Source organism: Balaenoptera acutorostrata, chromosome 1 (assembly GCF_949987535.1).
Source record: "Balaenoptera acutorostrata chromosome 1, mBalAcu1.1, whole genome shotgun sequence".
In the NCBI taxonomy this organism is placed as follows: domain Eukaryota; kingdom Metazoa; phylum Chordata; class Mammalia; order Artiodactyla; family Balaenopteridae; genus Balaenoptera; species Balaenoptera acutorostrata.
The window spans coordinates 120,419,973-120,436,434 of NC_080064.1; the positions used below are offsets into that span (position 1 = coordinate 120,419,973).

A 16,462-nucleotide genomic window follows, 5' to 3' on the forward strand; every position below is an offset into this window, starting at 1 on the left:
AAGGTGGGGAGCAGTGAGCCTTAAAGTTCATCATTGTTCTGGAATTGTTGGGGAGGTTAGTATGCAGGGAATAATAAAGCAGCTGTCCTTTAGGGGAAAGCAAAGAAATTCATAAAGAATAGAGAAGGGATGTTGAGGTTGGAACCCTAGTTTGTTGATACCAACTATAGGGTGTGTACCTTTCACAGCTTCCTCTTTCCAGAGGCTACTTTCTCTCTTCCTTTATATTTCCTCAGTTATGCCAACCTGAAGTTTATGGCTACCCAGATTGCATCTGGCATGAAGTACCTTTCCTCGCTTAATTTTGTTCATCGAGATCTGGCCACACGAAACTGCTTAGTGGGTAAGAACTATACCATCAAGATAGCTGACTTTGGAATGAGCAGAAACCTGTACAGTGGTGACTACTACCGAATCCAGGGCCGGGCAGTGCTCCCGATCCGCTGGATGTCTTGGGAGAGCATCTTGCTGGTGAGTTTCCCGTGTTTTTGAGCTCTGTCCTAGCAACTGGCATGTAGGCAGATACAGATGTCATGTAGGGGTGCACCTGAGACAGCAGGAGGCAGACAATAAATAGATTTTGATATTTTCTCTGACTTGAGATGATTTACTTTGTGTACTAATTATTATTTTTAACACTTGCCTGTTTCTGCTGGTAAAATATAACATGCTTACTGTAGGAAGTTTGGAGGAAAAGGTTAAAAATATACCCATAATGAGAAGAGATTTAGTACCATTTTTTTTAATCTCTACCCTTTCCACCTACTGACTTAATTTAGAGTATTAAAATCTTGTCATTTAAAGAACTGTTATCCACACAAAATATTTTTCTTCTGTATTAATTTCATAACCATGTTTCTAATTAATTATTTAGATTGATCTCTATATTTGTATTTTAATGATTTTCACCATTTACTTTTTAAGGTCCTCATTCTTTGCTTTATAATTTTAATCCAGCTCTTGGTATTCTGGACCACAAGTGAATACGTTTTTTCCAAATGCCTCTTAGAGATATATCTTCTGACCATGCATATTTGGGACAATTTACTGTTGATTTTATACCACTTAGCTGATTTATAGAATTATTAGACTTTAAACTTTTACTTCCTACAATGCTGTATATGTGTAATTTTGTCTTTTGTCATTTAATATTGCAGAGAAAAGCCTGATAGAGATCTAGTTTTGTTAATTTATTATTAATCTGTTTGTTTCTTGTTCATATCTTATAGGGTTCATAATTAATATTGAAATAAGAAATGTATAGTTATTCCCTTCCTCTCACCAAGATAACCACTATTAATATTAATATTTTAGTGTATTTCCTTTGAGGATTTTTTCTGTACATATATTTCTCTGAATATATGTATTATATATGTAATTATTTTACGTATTGGGATGATACTATGCTCATACAATTCTCTCTCACTGGCAGTAAATATTCTTCAAAAACATGATTTTAATTGCTGCATAATATTATATGTGTGGATATATCCTATAATTTAATAATGTCACTATAATTTGATACTTAAGTACTTCCCAATTTCCTTCGATTATAAATGATACTGTGATATATACCATTTAATGTAAATCCTCATAAAGATCTTTATCATCTATATAGATGAATCACATATTTTACTCATTTCTAATGCGATTATTAAGCTTTGCTCCCTTTAAAGGTATTGTGTGGTGTTGTAAAAGATTATTAGACCAATATTCAGAGGGTTTTGGTCCAAATCTCAGTTTTTCCATTATTAATGGTCTTGTTAACCAGGGAATTTTAGTAAGCCTATCGTCTCACTTTTCTGATCTGAAAAATAAGGATAAATAATATCATCTACGTCAGCACTGTATTTATTGAATAGAACATATGCAAGTATTTAATACATGCTGATTGCATCTGAATCTCATTGCTGTCACTCGTTAGTCTATCCTTCAAGACTGTGACGATCATTGAACAAGGACTACTCCGGGCACTTACACTAGATTTCCGTATCTCTCACATAGAAACAATTGCTCCCATTCTAATTTTGCCTTTCCCCTGGGCATTTCTCCAAGGCTACCCTAGATCCTAGAGTTTGACCTTCTAACATGCACTGGGAGAGTCAGATAGCTTAGGGCTGCATCCTTTTCAGGACTTGGATCTCATCTCCAAGAGAAGTAGACCTCAGCAGAGATCCTGAGAGTGAGAAAAGGGCCTGTAGCTTGGCACCGAAACAACTTCCTATTGTTGTTTCCAGATCGCCCATGAGTATCTCAGCAGTCCCAGTATTCCTTGCCCTGGGTTGTAAAAGTGGCAAAACTCCAGATTATGAAAACCTAATCAGCTCTTGTTGTGCACAAATTATTCTTTTTCTTATTTAAACAGGGCAAATTCACCACAGCAAGTGATGTGTGGGCCTTCGGGGTGACTCTGTGGGAGACCTTCACCTTTTGCCAGGAACAGCCCTATTCCCAGCTGTCAGATGAACAGGTCATCGAGAATACTGGAGAGTTCTTCCGAGACCAAGGGAGGCAGGTGAGAACTGTTGGGGGTGGAGAGATGTGCTCTTGAAGGAGAGAGAAAGCAAAGTTCTGACGTAACAGGATAGGTCTGAGCTGGAAAATGGGCTACCTGGATCATAGTTGTTTGTCACTAATTATCCAGCTAATATAAAAGAACAAGAACTTTTGTCACTAATTATCCAGGTGATGTGAAAGACCAAGGTCCTCCCTAGGCATCCGTACACTCTGCTTTATCCATGTGTCAACCCATTGGTCATTGGAGAACATGAGGGGTCCCCTCAGGCTGCTCCCCAGCTCAAAGATACCAGAAAATAAAATCCTATCTCTCATGTTTGATCTATTTCCTGGTCTAAGCTGTATGGCTTGTCTTCCTGGTTGAGAAACATAGGAACAAAAACTTAAGCTTAAAAGTGAATAAGGAAAAAAAAAAAGTGAATAAGGGATTTATTAGCATTCGTTAAAAATTTGGTTTGGACTGTCTAGAAATGTTTCTCAACTTACATGTCCAGAGACCTTCAGATGCATCCTGGCCTTGCTGTTCTTGGAAGGCACCTCTGGGCCCAGCTGCTGTGGCATCTCAGGACTCAGGAAAAGCTGGGCTTCTTAGCTTATAAGGGCCCCAATTCCTAGTTAAGATACTACAAGATTCCTTTGGATGACTCAGTGTTTAAAGTTCCTGTGAGACGTGGGATTGAAAGCTTGCTGGTGGTGGGAGCACTGAGCCCCCAGAGTGGCCTGGCTACAGCACACACTTGGAGCGTGGCATCTCAGGCAGGAAGATGATAACAGTTGAGGAGAGGAAGAAGGCTCTTGCAGAAGATTAAAAGTAGATCCTCTGTGGTTTAAATGGATCAAAGCAAGCAAAAGATAAGGGAATGACTAGAGATTGTACAATATGCAGCTTAAAAATAGGAAAGAGGTGTCCTAGAATTTTATCTTGATACTCTGCAGATATTTTGGTAGCAGGAGATCTAAATTATCTATCTCGGTTATGAGGTAATTGCCTTCTTACCTTGGCAAAGGGCAGATTTACTCCAGTGTGCATGAGATAAGAGAGTAGACCAAGGAAAAATGTTTTTTCTCCTGGTCTAGTAGCACATCGTGGCCACCTGGTTGACCTACTAGATTCTTGTGGCCAATTAAATGTGGTGCATTCAATTAGAAAGTGTAATTTTATTATCATAATGATTCTAACTTGAATACATCCTAAAATTGTAGGCAAAGGGAGGAATATTTTAAACCTTTCAGTTTCCCTCATCTTATTATTCAGTGACTGAAATCCCACATGGAAAAAAAAAATTTACACGAGGCAAAATTGAACTGTCAAACATTCAGGCAAGAAAGGCATGATTCCCCTCCCCCCACTTTATGTCCACTGTCTGCTTTGCATTTGAATAGTAAAGTCAAATATTTGACTGAAGCCAAGGCCAAAACCAAATATTACCATTATATGCTGAGTAAGCTTCTCACCTCTAAGTTTAAATTTTTGATAAAAGTTTATTTAATTTAACATATGAACTTACTAAACATAATTTATTAAATTTGTATTTTATTACAATTTACAAAATTTAATTACTTTAAATTTTATTAAAATTTCAGTATTCAAATTTTAAAAGTTTGACATTAGAATTAAGGACAGTAATTTCTCAACACTATCAGCTGCTAGATGGATTTTATGGTCTCTAGACTACACATGTGTGATCTAATTTGTTTTCAAATGGCACAATGTCACCAACTTGTTGAACATAGCAGATATAATGCAGAAGAAAACTTTTCAGTAGCACAAATTCTAGAAAGAATCTTATACTTAGGGCTCACAGCTTAAGCAATTCTTAAATCTTTTGTATTCAATTGGAAGTCTATAACAATAATTTCAATAATTTTAAAATGTATTTGACTTTTTTTTTTCAATTTATTTTTACAAACTGTAAAGAATTCTCAGATAGCACTTTTCTTAAAAGCTCATGGTCTAAATGGAATTAGATAATTAAAAATTGGGACTTCCCTGGTGGTGCAGTGGTTAAGAATCCACCTGCCAGTGCAGGGGACACAAGTTCATGCCCTGGTCTGGGAAGATCCCACATGCCGCAGAGCAACTAAGCCCGTGTGCCACAGCTACTGAGCCTGTGCTCTAGAGCCTGCTCACCACAACTACTGAAGCCTGCACGCCTAGAGCCCATGCTCTGCAACAAGAGAAGCCACCACAATGAGAAGCCCACACACCACAACGAAGAGTAGACCCCGCTCACCACTAGAGAAAAGCCCACGCACAGCAACGAAGACCCAATGCAGCCAAAAATAAATGAATGAATGAATGGATAAATAAATAAATAAAGTTTAAATTTAAAAAAATGAATGTTCAAAACCATCACGAGATATCATCTCACAACTTTAGAATGGCTGTTATCAAAAAGACAAGAAACAACAAGTGCTAGTGAGGATGTGGAGAAAAGGGAACCCTTGTGCACTGTTGGTGGGAATGTAAATTGGTGCAGCCTCTGTGGAAAACAGTGCAGAGGTTCCTCAAAAAATTTAAGATAGAGCTACGTTATGATCCTATGATGCATGACATAAGCTGATGTTGGTGTGGGAGAAGGCAAGATGGAAATAGTTAATGGTTTACCAGCTGCAAATGTTGGACCCATGTTTCAAAGAGCTTGAGAAATTTAGGTTTGCTTCAGGAATATGTCAGTATACCAAGGTGTTAAAAAACATAGGTAAGGAAATGGCAGCAACAGATTACAGGCAAGCAGAAGATGACCTGGAGTCAATAGAGTGGCATCTTGCTGGTGGAAGCAGTCAGTAACGGGTGCTTTGGGAGTAGAGCCAAATACAACTCTAGGCTGGAATTCAGGGCAGGGCTGTAGAGGGGGTAAATGTACAAATATTGGTGAATAATGTAAAGAAGAAATCCGATCTTCTCTCCCTGGGCCAGTACAGGAGAGAGGGAGCACAGAGAAGGTTATGGTTAGGAGCTACATGGATATATCCCGCATCTCAGTGACTAGGATTTTATTCCAATAAAGGAGCTGAGGCAACTAATATACTTTCTGCCCTTGCCGTGATTGGCTCAATCAGAATAAACCTCATCGTGGCTAGGCTATAAATAGAGGATTTGGTGTTCTAATCACTTGCTTTCCAGTCTAAGATGTCTTCTTGCTTCAGTTTCATCTTTTGCATGATGGTAGGGACCACAGGATGGCCCATCAGGAAATTCTGCTCCAGAGAACTGGAAAAGACAAAAGGAATGGAAAAGGGGCTGATGGGATTTAGAATTCTCATGAATAGGAAGAATAGACACCCCACCCATTTCACTTTCCAAGTCCAAGAAAATGGGGAGTGGGCAAATCATACTATGATGCAACTGTTCTTCCTTTCTCTGCGCTCTTCTTAATCTCATTTTTTTGTCCATTTTTCTTTCCAAAGACTTACCTCCCCCAGCCTGCCATTTGCCCTGACTCTGTGTATAAGCTGATGCTCAGCTGCTGGAGAAGAGACACCAAGCACCGTCCCTCATTCCAGGAAATCCACCTTCTGCTTCTTCAGCAAGGGGACGAGTGACGCTGTCAATGCCTGGCAACAGGTCCTCCTCACAAGACCTACCACTCACCCACGCCTAAGCCACTCCATTTGGACATTGAATGGACCTGAGAGACAGAGGCTTGTTTGCCTTTATCTCTTTCTGTCCCTCATCTCCCTCCACTCCACTCCCCCACTCTCTACCCCGACACGTATATACTTTTTTTACATTAAAGAACTAAAAAAGAAAAAAAAAAAAAAAAGCCTAGGGCAGAATAGGGCAGATAAAATCTAGTAAAGAATCTTACTTGATATACTAAAAATGTTGGATAACAAAGGCTAGATAATTTATAAAGGTTAAATATGCTTGTGTTTATGAATGTGCAGATTCTACAATATGTTTTACATGTCACCTTTTAAAAAAAGTGGTTTCAGAAAGAAAAACTTGAAGAATAGTAATGTCTTAGGAAACATGAGATTAGACTTAGGGAAAATACTTGGTAAGTGTGGAGAATCTGATGAAATGGTATTCAGTAACTAGTCACCAACGGTTTAATTTCCTAATTTGGCCTGTAGACGTGTCCTGAACTCTGCATTTTCCTCTCCTGGCAAAGTAGATGTTAACATGCTTGAAAAAACCCAGCTCCTTGGAATGGGTGTTTTGTTCATTCATGGGCAGGGATCAGGGTTGAGATCTATATGCACAGGAAATACAGAGGATGTACATAGGAAAGAATATCTACTGCAAGGCTATATGAACAGGAATCGTCATTTGCAAAAAAAAAAAAAAAAAAGCCTCGTGCATGGAAGTATTCTTGAATAGAGAATGGACACAGGAAAAGAGGCCTGTGGAGGACAGGTAACAGATGTGATATTCATTTCTGCAGAGGGTCCTCCTCTTGTCTTGTTCAGACATTTTCAGGTGTGTGTTTTAGTGAGAGCCTGATTTCGAGTGAGTACAAACTGTTGTTTTTTGATATCTTGATCCTAGGCCTTTTGGTTCATCTTCTCCAAATCTTCCAACTCTTTTAATGGATGAATACCCAATGGAACCCAAGGGCTGGTGATTGAATTTCTCAGGCATAAATCTGAAGGTCATGTACAATAGGGAATAGATATGTTCTGAGCGCTCCCAAAGGGTTGACTGAGGACCAATGAGGGGAAGTTACAGGGAGATTAATTTCCACTCCTTATTAGGGAAAACATCACCAGAGGTAGAACATGCAAGGATGAATGGGCTGCCTCCAGAGATGGGGAGTCCTTTGTCACTGTCCTTTTGTCAATAGGGTTTCAAACCTAAGTGGTTGTGGGAGATGATGTTTAATGTCCTTTTAACCCTAGGAGTCCCTTGAGAGGAGCAGGTTGAGCGTGGAGGAGTCATCCGCGGCTGCTGCTTGGTGTTCACACTCTTGCCTTGGAGATGGTATGACCAGCAGAAAAAGAAAGTTTGAGGCTGTGCCTTCAGAATCCATGGATACTGATAACACTGTCAAATAAGAGTCCCCTCAGAACAGATTCCGAGCTTTCACACTCCACAGATCCTCAGATTCAGTAGGAAACAGGAAAAGAGAACCCTCAGTTCCCTCTGAGGAGAAACAAGAAAAGATCACAATATAAGCTTACCAAACTTAGAAGAAATAGACTTGACCCCTTGGGTCTGCTTCTGTTGCCTTCACCCAGCCCACCTTCTACACAGTCTCTCAGGAACTTGAGTGTTTCCCCCTGTCCAGCCTTCAGCGTTGCTCCAGGCCACAGCAGAAGCATAAATCCCCAATCCCCAAGATTCATTTTGTGGGTCATCTTCCTTCCCCTAGAAAATACCCTTTCCCCATGGTGGTCTTGTGAGCCTGGTCTTCAGTGTCTCCCAGGACTAACTTTGGAGAGAACGTCAGTTTGGGAGCTTTGACCCTATTTCTGCCTCAAGCCAAGTGTATCATCTTGGACAAGTCACTTTGCCTCTCTGGACTTTTGTTTCTTTATTGGAACAAATTAGATAAGATGGTCTTGAAGTCTCTTCCAGTTCTGATATGTTCAGTGCTCATCGGGTAACTGGATCTACAATTGATGCAGACTCAGTTATCTGATCATCTCCTGCTCTGAAGATCGTGGTCAGCAAAAGAGATCATGTAGGGAAGCCACTATAATAGTAGTAATAGTAACACCTGTCATTTGTTCAGTGCTTTAAAGTTCACCTTGTAGTGTACCACATACATTATCTCATTTGATATATGCAGGGCCAGACATGTTCTTTTATACTTGGGACCTGCCACACTCTCCACATTCTCAAGATCAATGTTAACTTCATGTATTATTCAGAGTTCTCCAGAGAAACAGAACTAACAGACTATATATGTATATGGAATTGGGGGATTGGCTTACACAATTATGGAGGCTGTGAAGTCCCACAATCTGACATCTGCAATCTGGAGATCCAGGAAAGCTGCTGGTGGTGTAGTTCTGAGAACCAGAAGGCCAATGGTATAAGCCCCAGTTGAGGGCAGGAGAAGACTAATGTGTCAGCTCAAGCAGTCAGGCAAAGAGGGCAAACTCCCCCTTACTTTTTTCTTCTATTCAGGCCTTCATTGGATTGGATGATGCCCACCCACATTGGAGAGGGCAATCTGCCTTACTCAGTTCACCAATTCAAATGCTAATCTCATCCAGAAACACCCTCACAGAAACACCCAGAAATAATGTTTAATCTGAGTGCCACATGTCCCAGTCAAGTTGACACGTTAATCATTCCATTTCAGTAGAATCATAGGGACTTGAAATCAGGGCCTGTAGCTTATTCTCCTTTATCCACGTACTTCTGGCAGGAGTACATCCAGACCAGGCCATGACTTCCTATGTGGAAAGAGGAAAGACCTAATTTCCCCTTCCTTTGCCTAATATCTCTCTATTTACTTCTTTTTACAATTCTGCGTCAATACACTGCATTTCATGATCCCATAAAAAGTCATATTTAAAATGAACTTAGTATGTCTAGATTTTTCTGGCCTTGAGTCATAGAGGTAATCTATTTCAAGCAGCTGGCAAAAATGTATTGTCAGGTACAGTTATCTTTTTCTGAGATGAGGAAGGCACCATCTTCTGGCACTAAGGCTTTGGTACTACAGACACAGTCTTAACTTCTCCCTTAGTCAGACCCATCGAGTTTAGCAGCACAAATCTGAGAGACCCAACAGGGCGCAATGGCGAAGGCTTAGTATGTAGACTTTAAAGGTAGCTGGAATCCAAATTAGAAGAATGAAGCTAGGAATTATGTAGAAAAGGAGATAGGAAAAGGGATGAGAAACTGTGGGGCCTTGTTACCTTTCTAGGAAGTTATCCTCTTCATGATATATGTGAAATATTTTATGTCCAGATTGTGGTTTTGGGGTAGTCAGATTTAAATGTATACTTTTGCTGGTGAATGTGCTGATAGCTAAGTCCAAATCTTGATGTGCTGTCCAGACACATACGTGCTAAGAAAAGATCTGGAGTAGAAAGAGGCCCCCGAGGGGGAAATGTGATTTTAATGCTATGGAAAGATCACTCACAAATGTATAAGACTGTATGACAAAGGGCATTGTATAGAAGTGGAGCAAAGGATGAATAAATGAACGTTCATGTGACTGGACGGGGCACGTGGGAGTTAGAAAGAAGGCTACATAATAAAGGATAATGGAGAGTGCGTGAGAAGGACGGGGGAGGTCAGGGCAAGCAAGATAGACACAGGGGGTGCTGTTGAGAATCCATTCTGAAGCATGAAAGCAGATCTCTCTGAAGAGAGAGCCAAGAGAGGACAGAAAGAGTAAGTGTGTTGAAGATAAATGATAGATGTATATGGAGAGAGAAGAAATTCTGGATGATAGAGATTATAAAAATATTTATTTAAAAAAATGAAAAGTCAGGTGCAGAGTATGACATGGAAGGGAGCTTTTCAGAGATTTAAGAAAAGGGAAGCCCAGCATGAACATAAAAACACACAAGCAACCACCAGGGAATGACCTTTTCATCTCACAGGAAGTAGAAGAGGGAGGCAGTTTGAACACGTGTTCTAGACCACCTCAAGTACTGGGGTTTAATGGTGGTGAGAAGAAATCAATTCTTTGTCTGAACAGGACATGGCTTTCCCAGTGCTGCTTTGGAAATGAAGACCAAGAGATGGGGAATTTATGTTAGCTCGTGAGGCTTTGTGTTCCCTTCTTTGCTTCTGTTAATGAAATCCATTTTAAATAATGCTCATCACTGTTGTGCCTAGAAAGGCCACAGGGAAACATTGGAACAACAGGCTTAAGTTAAACTAGACTAAGTCTTGTTTGGTATCTGCACAAAGAGGTACGTGCCATGTTGGAACCATGTGTTTTTCTAGTCTCATCCAGACTTCCTACAAGAAAGCCATGATGTGGGGCTAAGCCGTATGTTTTGAGTAAAGGAGAACTGAAGAAGGGGAAAGAGGTCAAGATGTTCCAAGGAAATAGTCTAAAACAGAAGAGCATCTGTTTTGCCCAAATATACCCAAAAAATGAAGAAAATTACAGTTAAGGCTTAAATTACTCCCAGTATAGAGGTAGTAAGGCTTTGATCCTAAATTGAGTTTATAGACCTGGAATTTGCCATCTTAGTCTTTTCAGTAAGACCTCTGACCTCTGGCAGTGCATATGGTAGGTTTCTGGAAGACACAGATCCAGATCCATGCTGGAATTTCCTTCTGAATTAAAATTTAACATTTTTATAGAAACAGATGAATGTCTTTTCCACTTGGTAAATGTCTTGGAATGCTAAATTGAGATGGAAAGAGACTGGAATGGTTAATGTTTATTGGATTTCTGGCATTTTGAGTTCTCTGCTACAGTTAGCTACATTGCTTGGCTCAGACCATGGTGGGTAATTTGTTTAGTTGCTGTATCCTTTTTTTTTTTTTTTTTTCAACTTGTTATTTTGAAATGCTTTAAGACTCACAGGAAAATAGTACAGAGTGGCCTTTCCCTAACACCAGGCTTTCCCATTGATCATATCTTACATAACCATAGTCCAGTTTCAAAACCAGAAAATTGACATTGGTATAATACTATTAACTAACCTACAGACCTTACTCAGATTTCACCAGTTCTTCACATGTACACGTTTCATTTCTGGATAGTTTTAACCCTTGCCGATTTGTAACCTGGTGTTGCTTGGTTACATCAGGAAAGACATTGTCTGGATACAATTCTATAAAGTCCCAAAGAGAATATAACAAATTAATCTGTTCCTTTGTCAATAAGCAATATCCTACCTAGACTGTTTCCACATTTTCTGACGAGTTTGGCTGTTCAGCATCTGAAACAATCCAAGAACAGCTTAGAAAAATCAGGCAACACAAAGGACAGTAAGATCCACAGCTCACTAGCTAGGATAGAAGGAAATTAATTATAGGTGATTTCTGCAGTTCCTACGAGTAGGATTTGTATGATGGCAAGGAGAGGACTTTAGAATAAATCAGTATTTTGGTCAAGAGCTAAGGTGGCACTTCATTAACGGCATCAGGGAGAGCTTTTCGAAGGAATAGAGTACGATGGTAGAGACCCCTAGTGAGCAGCAAAACACTATTCTCAGAATAGTAGAGAAGTTTCATTTGCCTAAAAGTCTCTTCTTAAATGGAATAGCAACCACATTGGACCAAATTAAATGCAAACACAGCTGCAACCTGGCCCAGAGGTTCAGAGGGGATAGGGGAGTTGAAACGCTGGTTTTGTGGATTACAGCTTTGAGTTTTGTGATGGCATTTTTAAGCTGCCCTGTTTAAGGGTCACAAGATTATACCTGAGTTCACCTCTGTATACCCCATGTCCTGTAAAGTTCCTAACACATAGTGAGCACACCACAAATATTTGCTGAATGTCGTTTTTTGAATGAATAAAAGGTAGAAGCAGAAACTTGTCATCCGGCATAACTGGGGTGAATTTAGGGAAAATTGCTTTTCTGTAATGTAGAGGGTTTATTTTCAAATGAGGAAAGAGGAAAAAGTGCCCAGACTTGTACCCGTAAGTTACATCCTCCATTTCTAGGTTTACTGATGGTGAAATTGATCTATGGAAATGTCTTATTCTTTGAGGTATTTAGACAGAAATGCAAGGTACTTCTCTACGTGGCACCCCAACAAGAGCAGGGAGCGACCCTGGCCCCAAACCCAGCTCTTTTGGAACAAGAGTTTTAGTTTCTCTTGCAAACACCTTGTCAACAACTTCACAGACCTCCAAAGGAGAAAGATGGGAGTCCCAAGCTAGCCCATGCTTACCCACATTCACAATTGCATGTAAAGGAATTTGCAAAGAGACTCAAGGGAAAGCACAAAGGGATAAGGTAATCATTTGCAGTGAAAACCTGTTTTCTTGAAAAGAGGCTTGGAAATAATTGAAAGTTGAGTGGATTCCTACAAACGCACCAAGAGTTTGTAATCTAGCCTATTCATTTTATGTCCTTTACTATTCATGATATCCTATTCTTCTACCCCATTGTCTGGTAACTTTTTCTGAGGATTGACTTTCTGAAGCAATGTGGTGCACTCTTCCTATGAGGAGGAAACATCTGGGCTTTATTCTGCAGGCTTTGGAGGATGATGTGTCTTGTCAAGGGGTAAATAGCAAACTGATTTAATTTTTGCTTAAAACTATCTTAGTCATTCCAAAATAGAATGCATAAAAATTCTCTGTATTAGAAGAAGAAATGAGATATACCAATTGTATATTGTCTTTTCTTTATTTATTCTCTGTAAGTCTGTCAGATGATAAATTGTAAATAACGATGATTAAAGAAATATGCTACTGACGGATCCTTTTTTCTGTGAAAATAGCACTGCTTCTGGGCTTTATTACCCTTAACTCCTTACTCCCTTACATCCTTTTTGGAGAAGTGATGGGGGGGTGGGGACACAGTTGAGGGGTGTATGTGGTGTGGATGCCTGTTTGTTGAGGGTTATCCAACAGACGGTTATTTACGTAGGTCTCGCATATATTAGTTGATTGTTTATTGGAAGAAAATCACCTTGGTCCCTGGCATATCCAAACATACTAGAGATTGGGATTTTATGTTTTCACATTGGTCCAGTTCTAGGGAATCTAGTCCAGAATTAGGGATCCTTTATTATTGTTGTTACAAAGTTGTCTTGTTTGACACACAGAAATCCCTTCTAAATCCAAATATTGTCTGTCTCAAGACTGCTCACGCATACAAAAAGCAACAAAAAACTGAACATCCAGAATACAGACTCAGTCTTCATAATAGAGAGTAGGATGCAACCACCCAAAACAACATACGTCTTACCTGGTCCCTGAAGAATACATTTATACTTTTAATAATCTGAGTAATATGAACTTATTTTTTTTTTGGTGACAGACATAGTAGGTAAGGGAATGGATATAAATTCCCAGAGAATAACCGGAGGACTCATGAATGTACACTCTGACCACCAGAGTGTCTGGTTTGATTCCAGGACTAAAGGCCAGGTGTTCAAGTATCTGTGTAGTGAGAGTGGGGTATTGGGGGTGAAGGAGAAAAAAAAATAAACAGGAACAGCAGAGATGCTCAGAGAGGTACAATTCTATTCTCAACACCTATTGCCTAAGTTTAAAGGCAGATATGAGTGATACATTTGCGTCCATATGTGATAAGCCATAGATACATATTATGCATATATCTGAAAATATAATTTGTTACCGAGGACAGAGATTATGTCTGCTCTTTTACATTTTAACTAACAACTTGAAGGGCACTGCATTTTTTAAGTGCTAAGAACTAGAAAACTGACATATCTCCATTTATAATTTTATACTCATTTTTATTTGAAAAAGTAATGTATACACTTATCCTCTGGTCCTTGAGTCCTCCAGAACAATAGCTTCTTATGTATAAGCAACATATGACATTTTACTATCTAATGAAATGGGTAAAATCCCACTCTCAAAGTAGTTTTGCACCAGGCTGGTTGTATAGTGATTTGAAGAAAAAAAGAGATGAAAGACATCTATAAGAAAAGTCACATGACCCCACTGGCAGCTGTTCTTTTGCCCCTGTTTGCAAACCAGAGGGAAGTTAGTTCTGGAGAGGATTATAAGGGCCCAGAACAGAGCTCTGTTATGGAGGCTAAAGATAACTTTACTCATCTTTATCTACCTAAGAGCTATTTCAGGCACGATAAAAGAAATCAGAGATCAGTTTCAGGGTTTAGGGTAAAGGCAGATTTATTATATGAAGTAGTGAATAGACAGTCAAAGGTAAAGTGGTTACATTTACTATTCCAAACATGGGGCCAAGGACTGGGATAAATGGGATCACTGTGTACCATGTTTCCATCTGGTATTTCCAGGAAAATAGTCCATGAACAATACAAACTCAAGGTGACTAGTTTGAGATGATAAAAAAAATTACATTTACTTACTTGTAAATAAAAATGCATTATGACTCTTATTGAGCAGTAGCCTACATGTGATAAAATATTTTTAAAATACAAAATTAAATGTCTGTCATCAACAGAGTTCTATTCTCCTTGTCTCTCTGGCACCTCTAGCAGTTCAGCCTGTCTTTCAAAGGTTGCAGAACCTTGAAAGTAGCAACTTTATTTGAAAGAAGGAAGAGGAGACCGAGGTTTCCTCACTTGGCTTGGATGGACATCATGATGGAAGGAGACTGCTGGTCTTGCTCTGAAGTCTTCAGGCCTTAAGTCACAGTCAGTCCTACACTGGTTGTCATCCTAAGATTGTGAAGATGGTGCATCTTCACCTTATTTGTAGGAATGAGTTTTTCATAGGATAGCCACACAACCCTTGTGTCCCCTCTCTTATTCGTTTTACAAGTCATCTCTGAGCTCTAGGACACTCTAAAAGGAGACTTCGGGTCTAGATTCTAAAGTTTGGGGTGTACCGTCAGGCCTTATAAGATGGCCGCTCTCTTGCTCTCTGTACAGCCCTGCCCTACCTGGCCCTGCCTCACCCTTACCTTATGCACATGACTGCCTCCTTCTCCTAAGCTGAAAGCTTAATTAGTAACTACCTCTATGATCAGCCCAACCCCCAGCTAACTATTGTTCTAGCCCGAGGACCAGAATGACTCCAGTATGTTTGATCATCAACAAGAAAATCTGGCCCTTGCAATGGTTGCTAACCCAAAGAACAAGACCTTCCAGCAGTTTCCCTGGCAACCAAGGAGCTCTTTTGATGTCAAATCCCCTATTACTGATAACCTTCTCCTCCTCTGTGTAGCGAAGATTGCTGCCTTGTCCTGCCTGCTGTTGGCCATACACAGTGGGGTGTCACTCCAGGATCATTGCCTCTGACTTGTAAGGTTCCCTGTGCAATAAATAATTGATGTCTCTGTAGCTGACTTCCGGTTCTTTCTTTGGTCTAGCGACTGGGCAGTTGCAAGGATTGCAAGACTGCAGGGTGCAGCCCAACATGGGGTTAATTTTACCCTAGGACTTTGAGAAAATATTATTAAATTGTGGCCTCTTAGAATAGTTGAAAGTGGGATTAAGGATAGGAGCTGAGTTTCACCCAAATAATAAAGAAGAATTGATAATTTAGGAATCGAACCTTTAATAATCACATTTATTCTTTCAGTCTAATTTTATTGGTATAAGATTTATCTCATACTAAACTGATACCAAATTAATCAAAATCTCTAGGGTATTCAAAAGCCAATATAAATCTCAGTCATATCTTTCAGAGATCATTGCTGTTCATAAATAACTAAAACTTTGAAAGAGGCTATGAAATAAAGTATGTTCCACAGAGTTTGATACACGATGCGCAGTATTCCTTAGTGGGGACCGGGACTGGTGATGGTCACATTGTTACCAGTTCACAATAATCCAGAAACCTAAAGTAAGCTTTTTATAGCAGTTCGGCAGAGTTCCCATCTGTTGAAGCTAATAAAAAAAATTGGGGCTTGTATGCCTTTTGCATTTTATTTCATTTTTCTAGTAATTTATTTTTATTGTATATTACAAAAGTACCCATCTGGGATGGCTTTGAAAAACATAGCGGGTCTTTTACCACAAAGAGTTTGAAATACACTGAAATAGGAGGTTACAGTACACGACCCATTGCGTCCTATAGAGTTCTGAGATTCTCTGGTTCCATACCATATTCCAAGTTTTGAAAATTGGTACTTCATGCATGATTCTACGTAAAGTTCTTAATGAAACAAATGTTCATTTTCGCGAAGATGATTTTTTTAGAGGAGGAGGAGTTCTGGGACCAGAAGCTGGGCTGTTAAGTGGCACAGTGCCTGGATGGAAAACTAAGTAGATGATAGTCCCCAAACTTCAGTTCCTAGATTCAAACCTTTCCTCTAAAATAAGGAGCTCTGGTGCAAATACCCTGCGGTATCCCTACAGTGAAGCGCCAATCGGAGGCGGAGGACCCTCTGTATGCCACGAAGCCCGTACCCAACGCTCTGCTGGGAGTACAGCCCAAGC

The 16,462-nt window shown here is 39.7% G+C and overlaps 1 protein-coding gene across 2 annotated transcripts in view; it reads left to right on the forward strand.

Annotated features, from left to right (window-relative positions):
- Positions 1-12,816, forward strand: part of DDR2 (discoidin domain receptor tyrosine kinase 2) — a 160,028-nt gene extending 147,212 nt beyond the window's left edge. Inside the window, exons 16-19 of one of the 2 annotated variants that reach the window (XM_057545590.1) lie at positions 237-471; positions 2,366-2,515; positions 5,929-6,085; positions 7,363-12,816. In XM_057545590.1, the coding sequence (XP_057401573.1) occupies positions 237-471; positions 2,366-2,515; positions 5,929-6,063 (520 nt within the window). In that variant the 3' untranslated portion in view covers positions 6,064-6,085; positions 7,363-12,816. Of the gene's footprint in view, positions 1-236; positions 472-2,365; positions 2,516-5,928 lie in introns of both variants that reach the window. The other variant, XM_057545584.1, reaches the window with a different exon arrangement.
- The last annotated feature ends 3,646 nt before the right edge of the window (positions 12,817-16,462 follow it).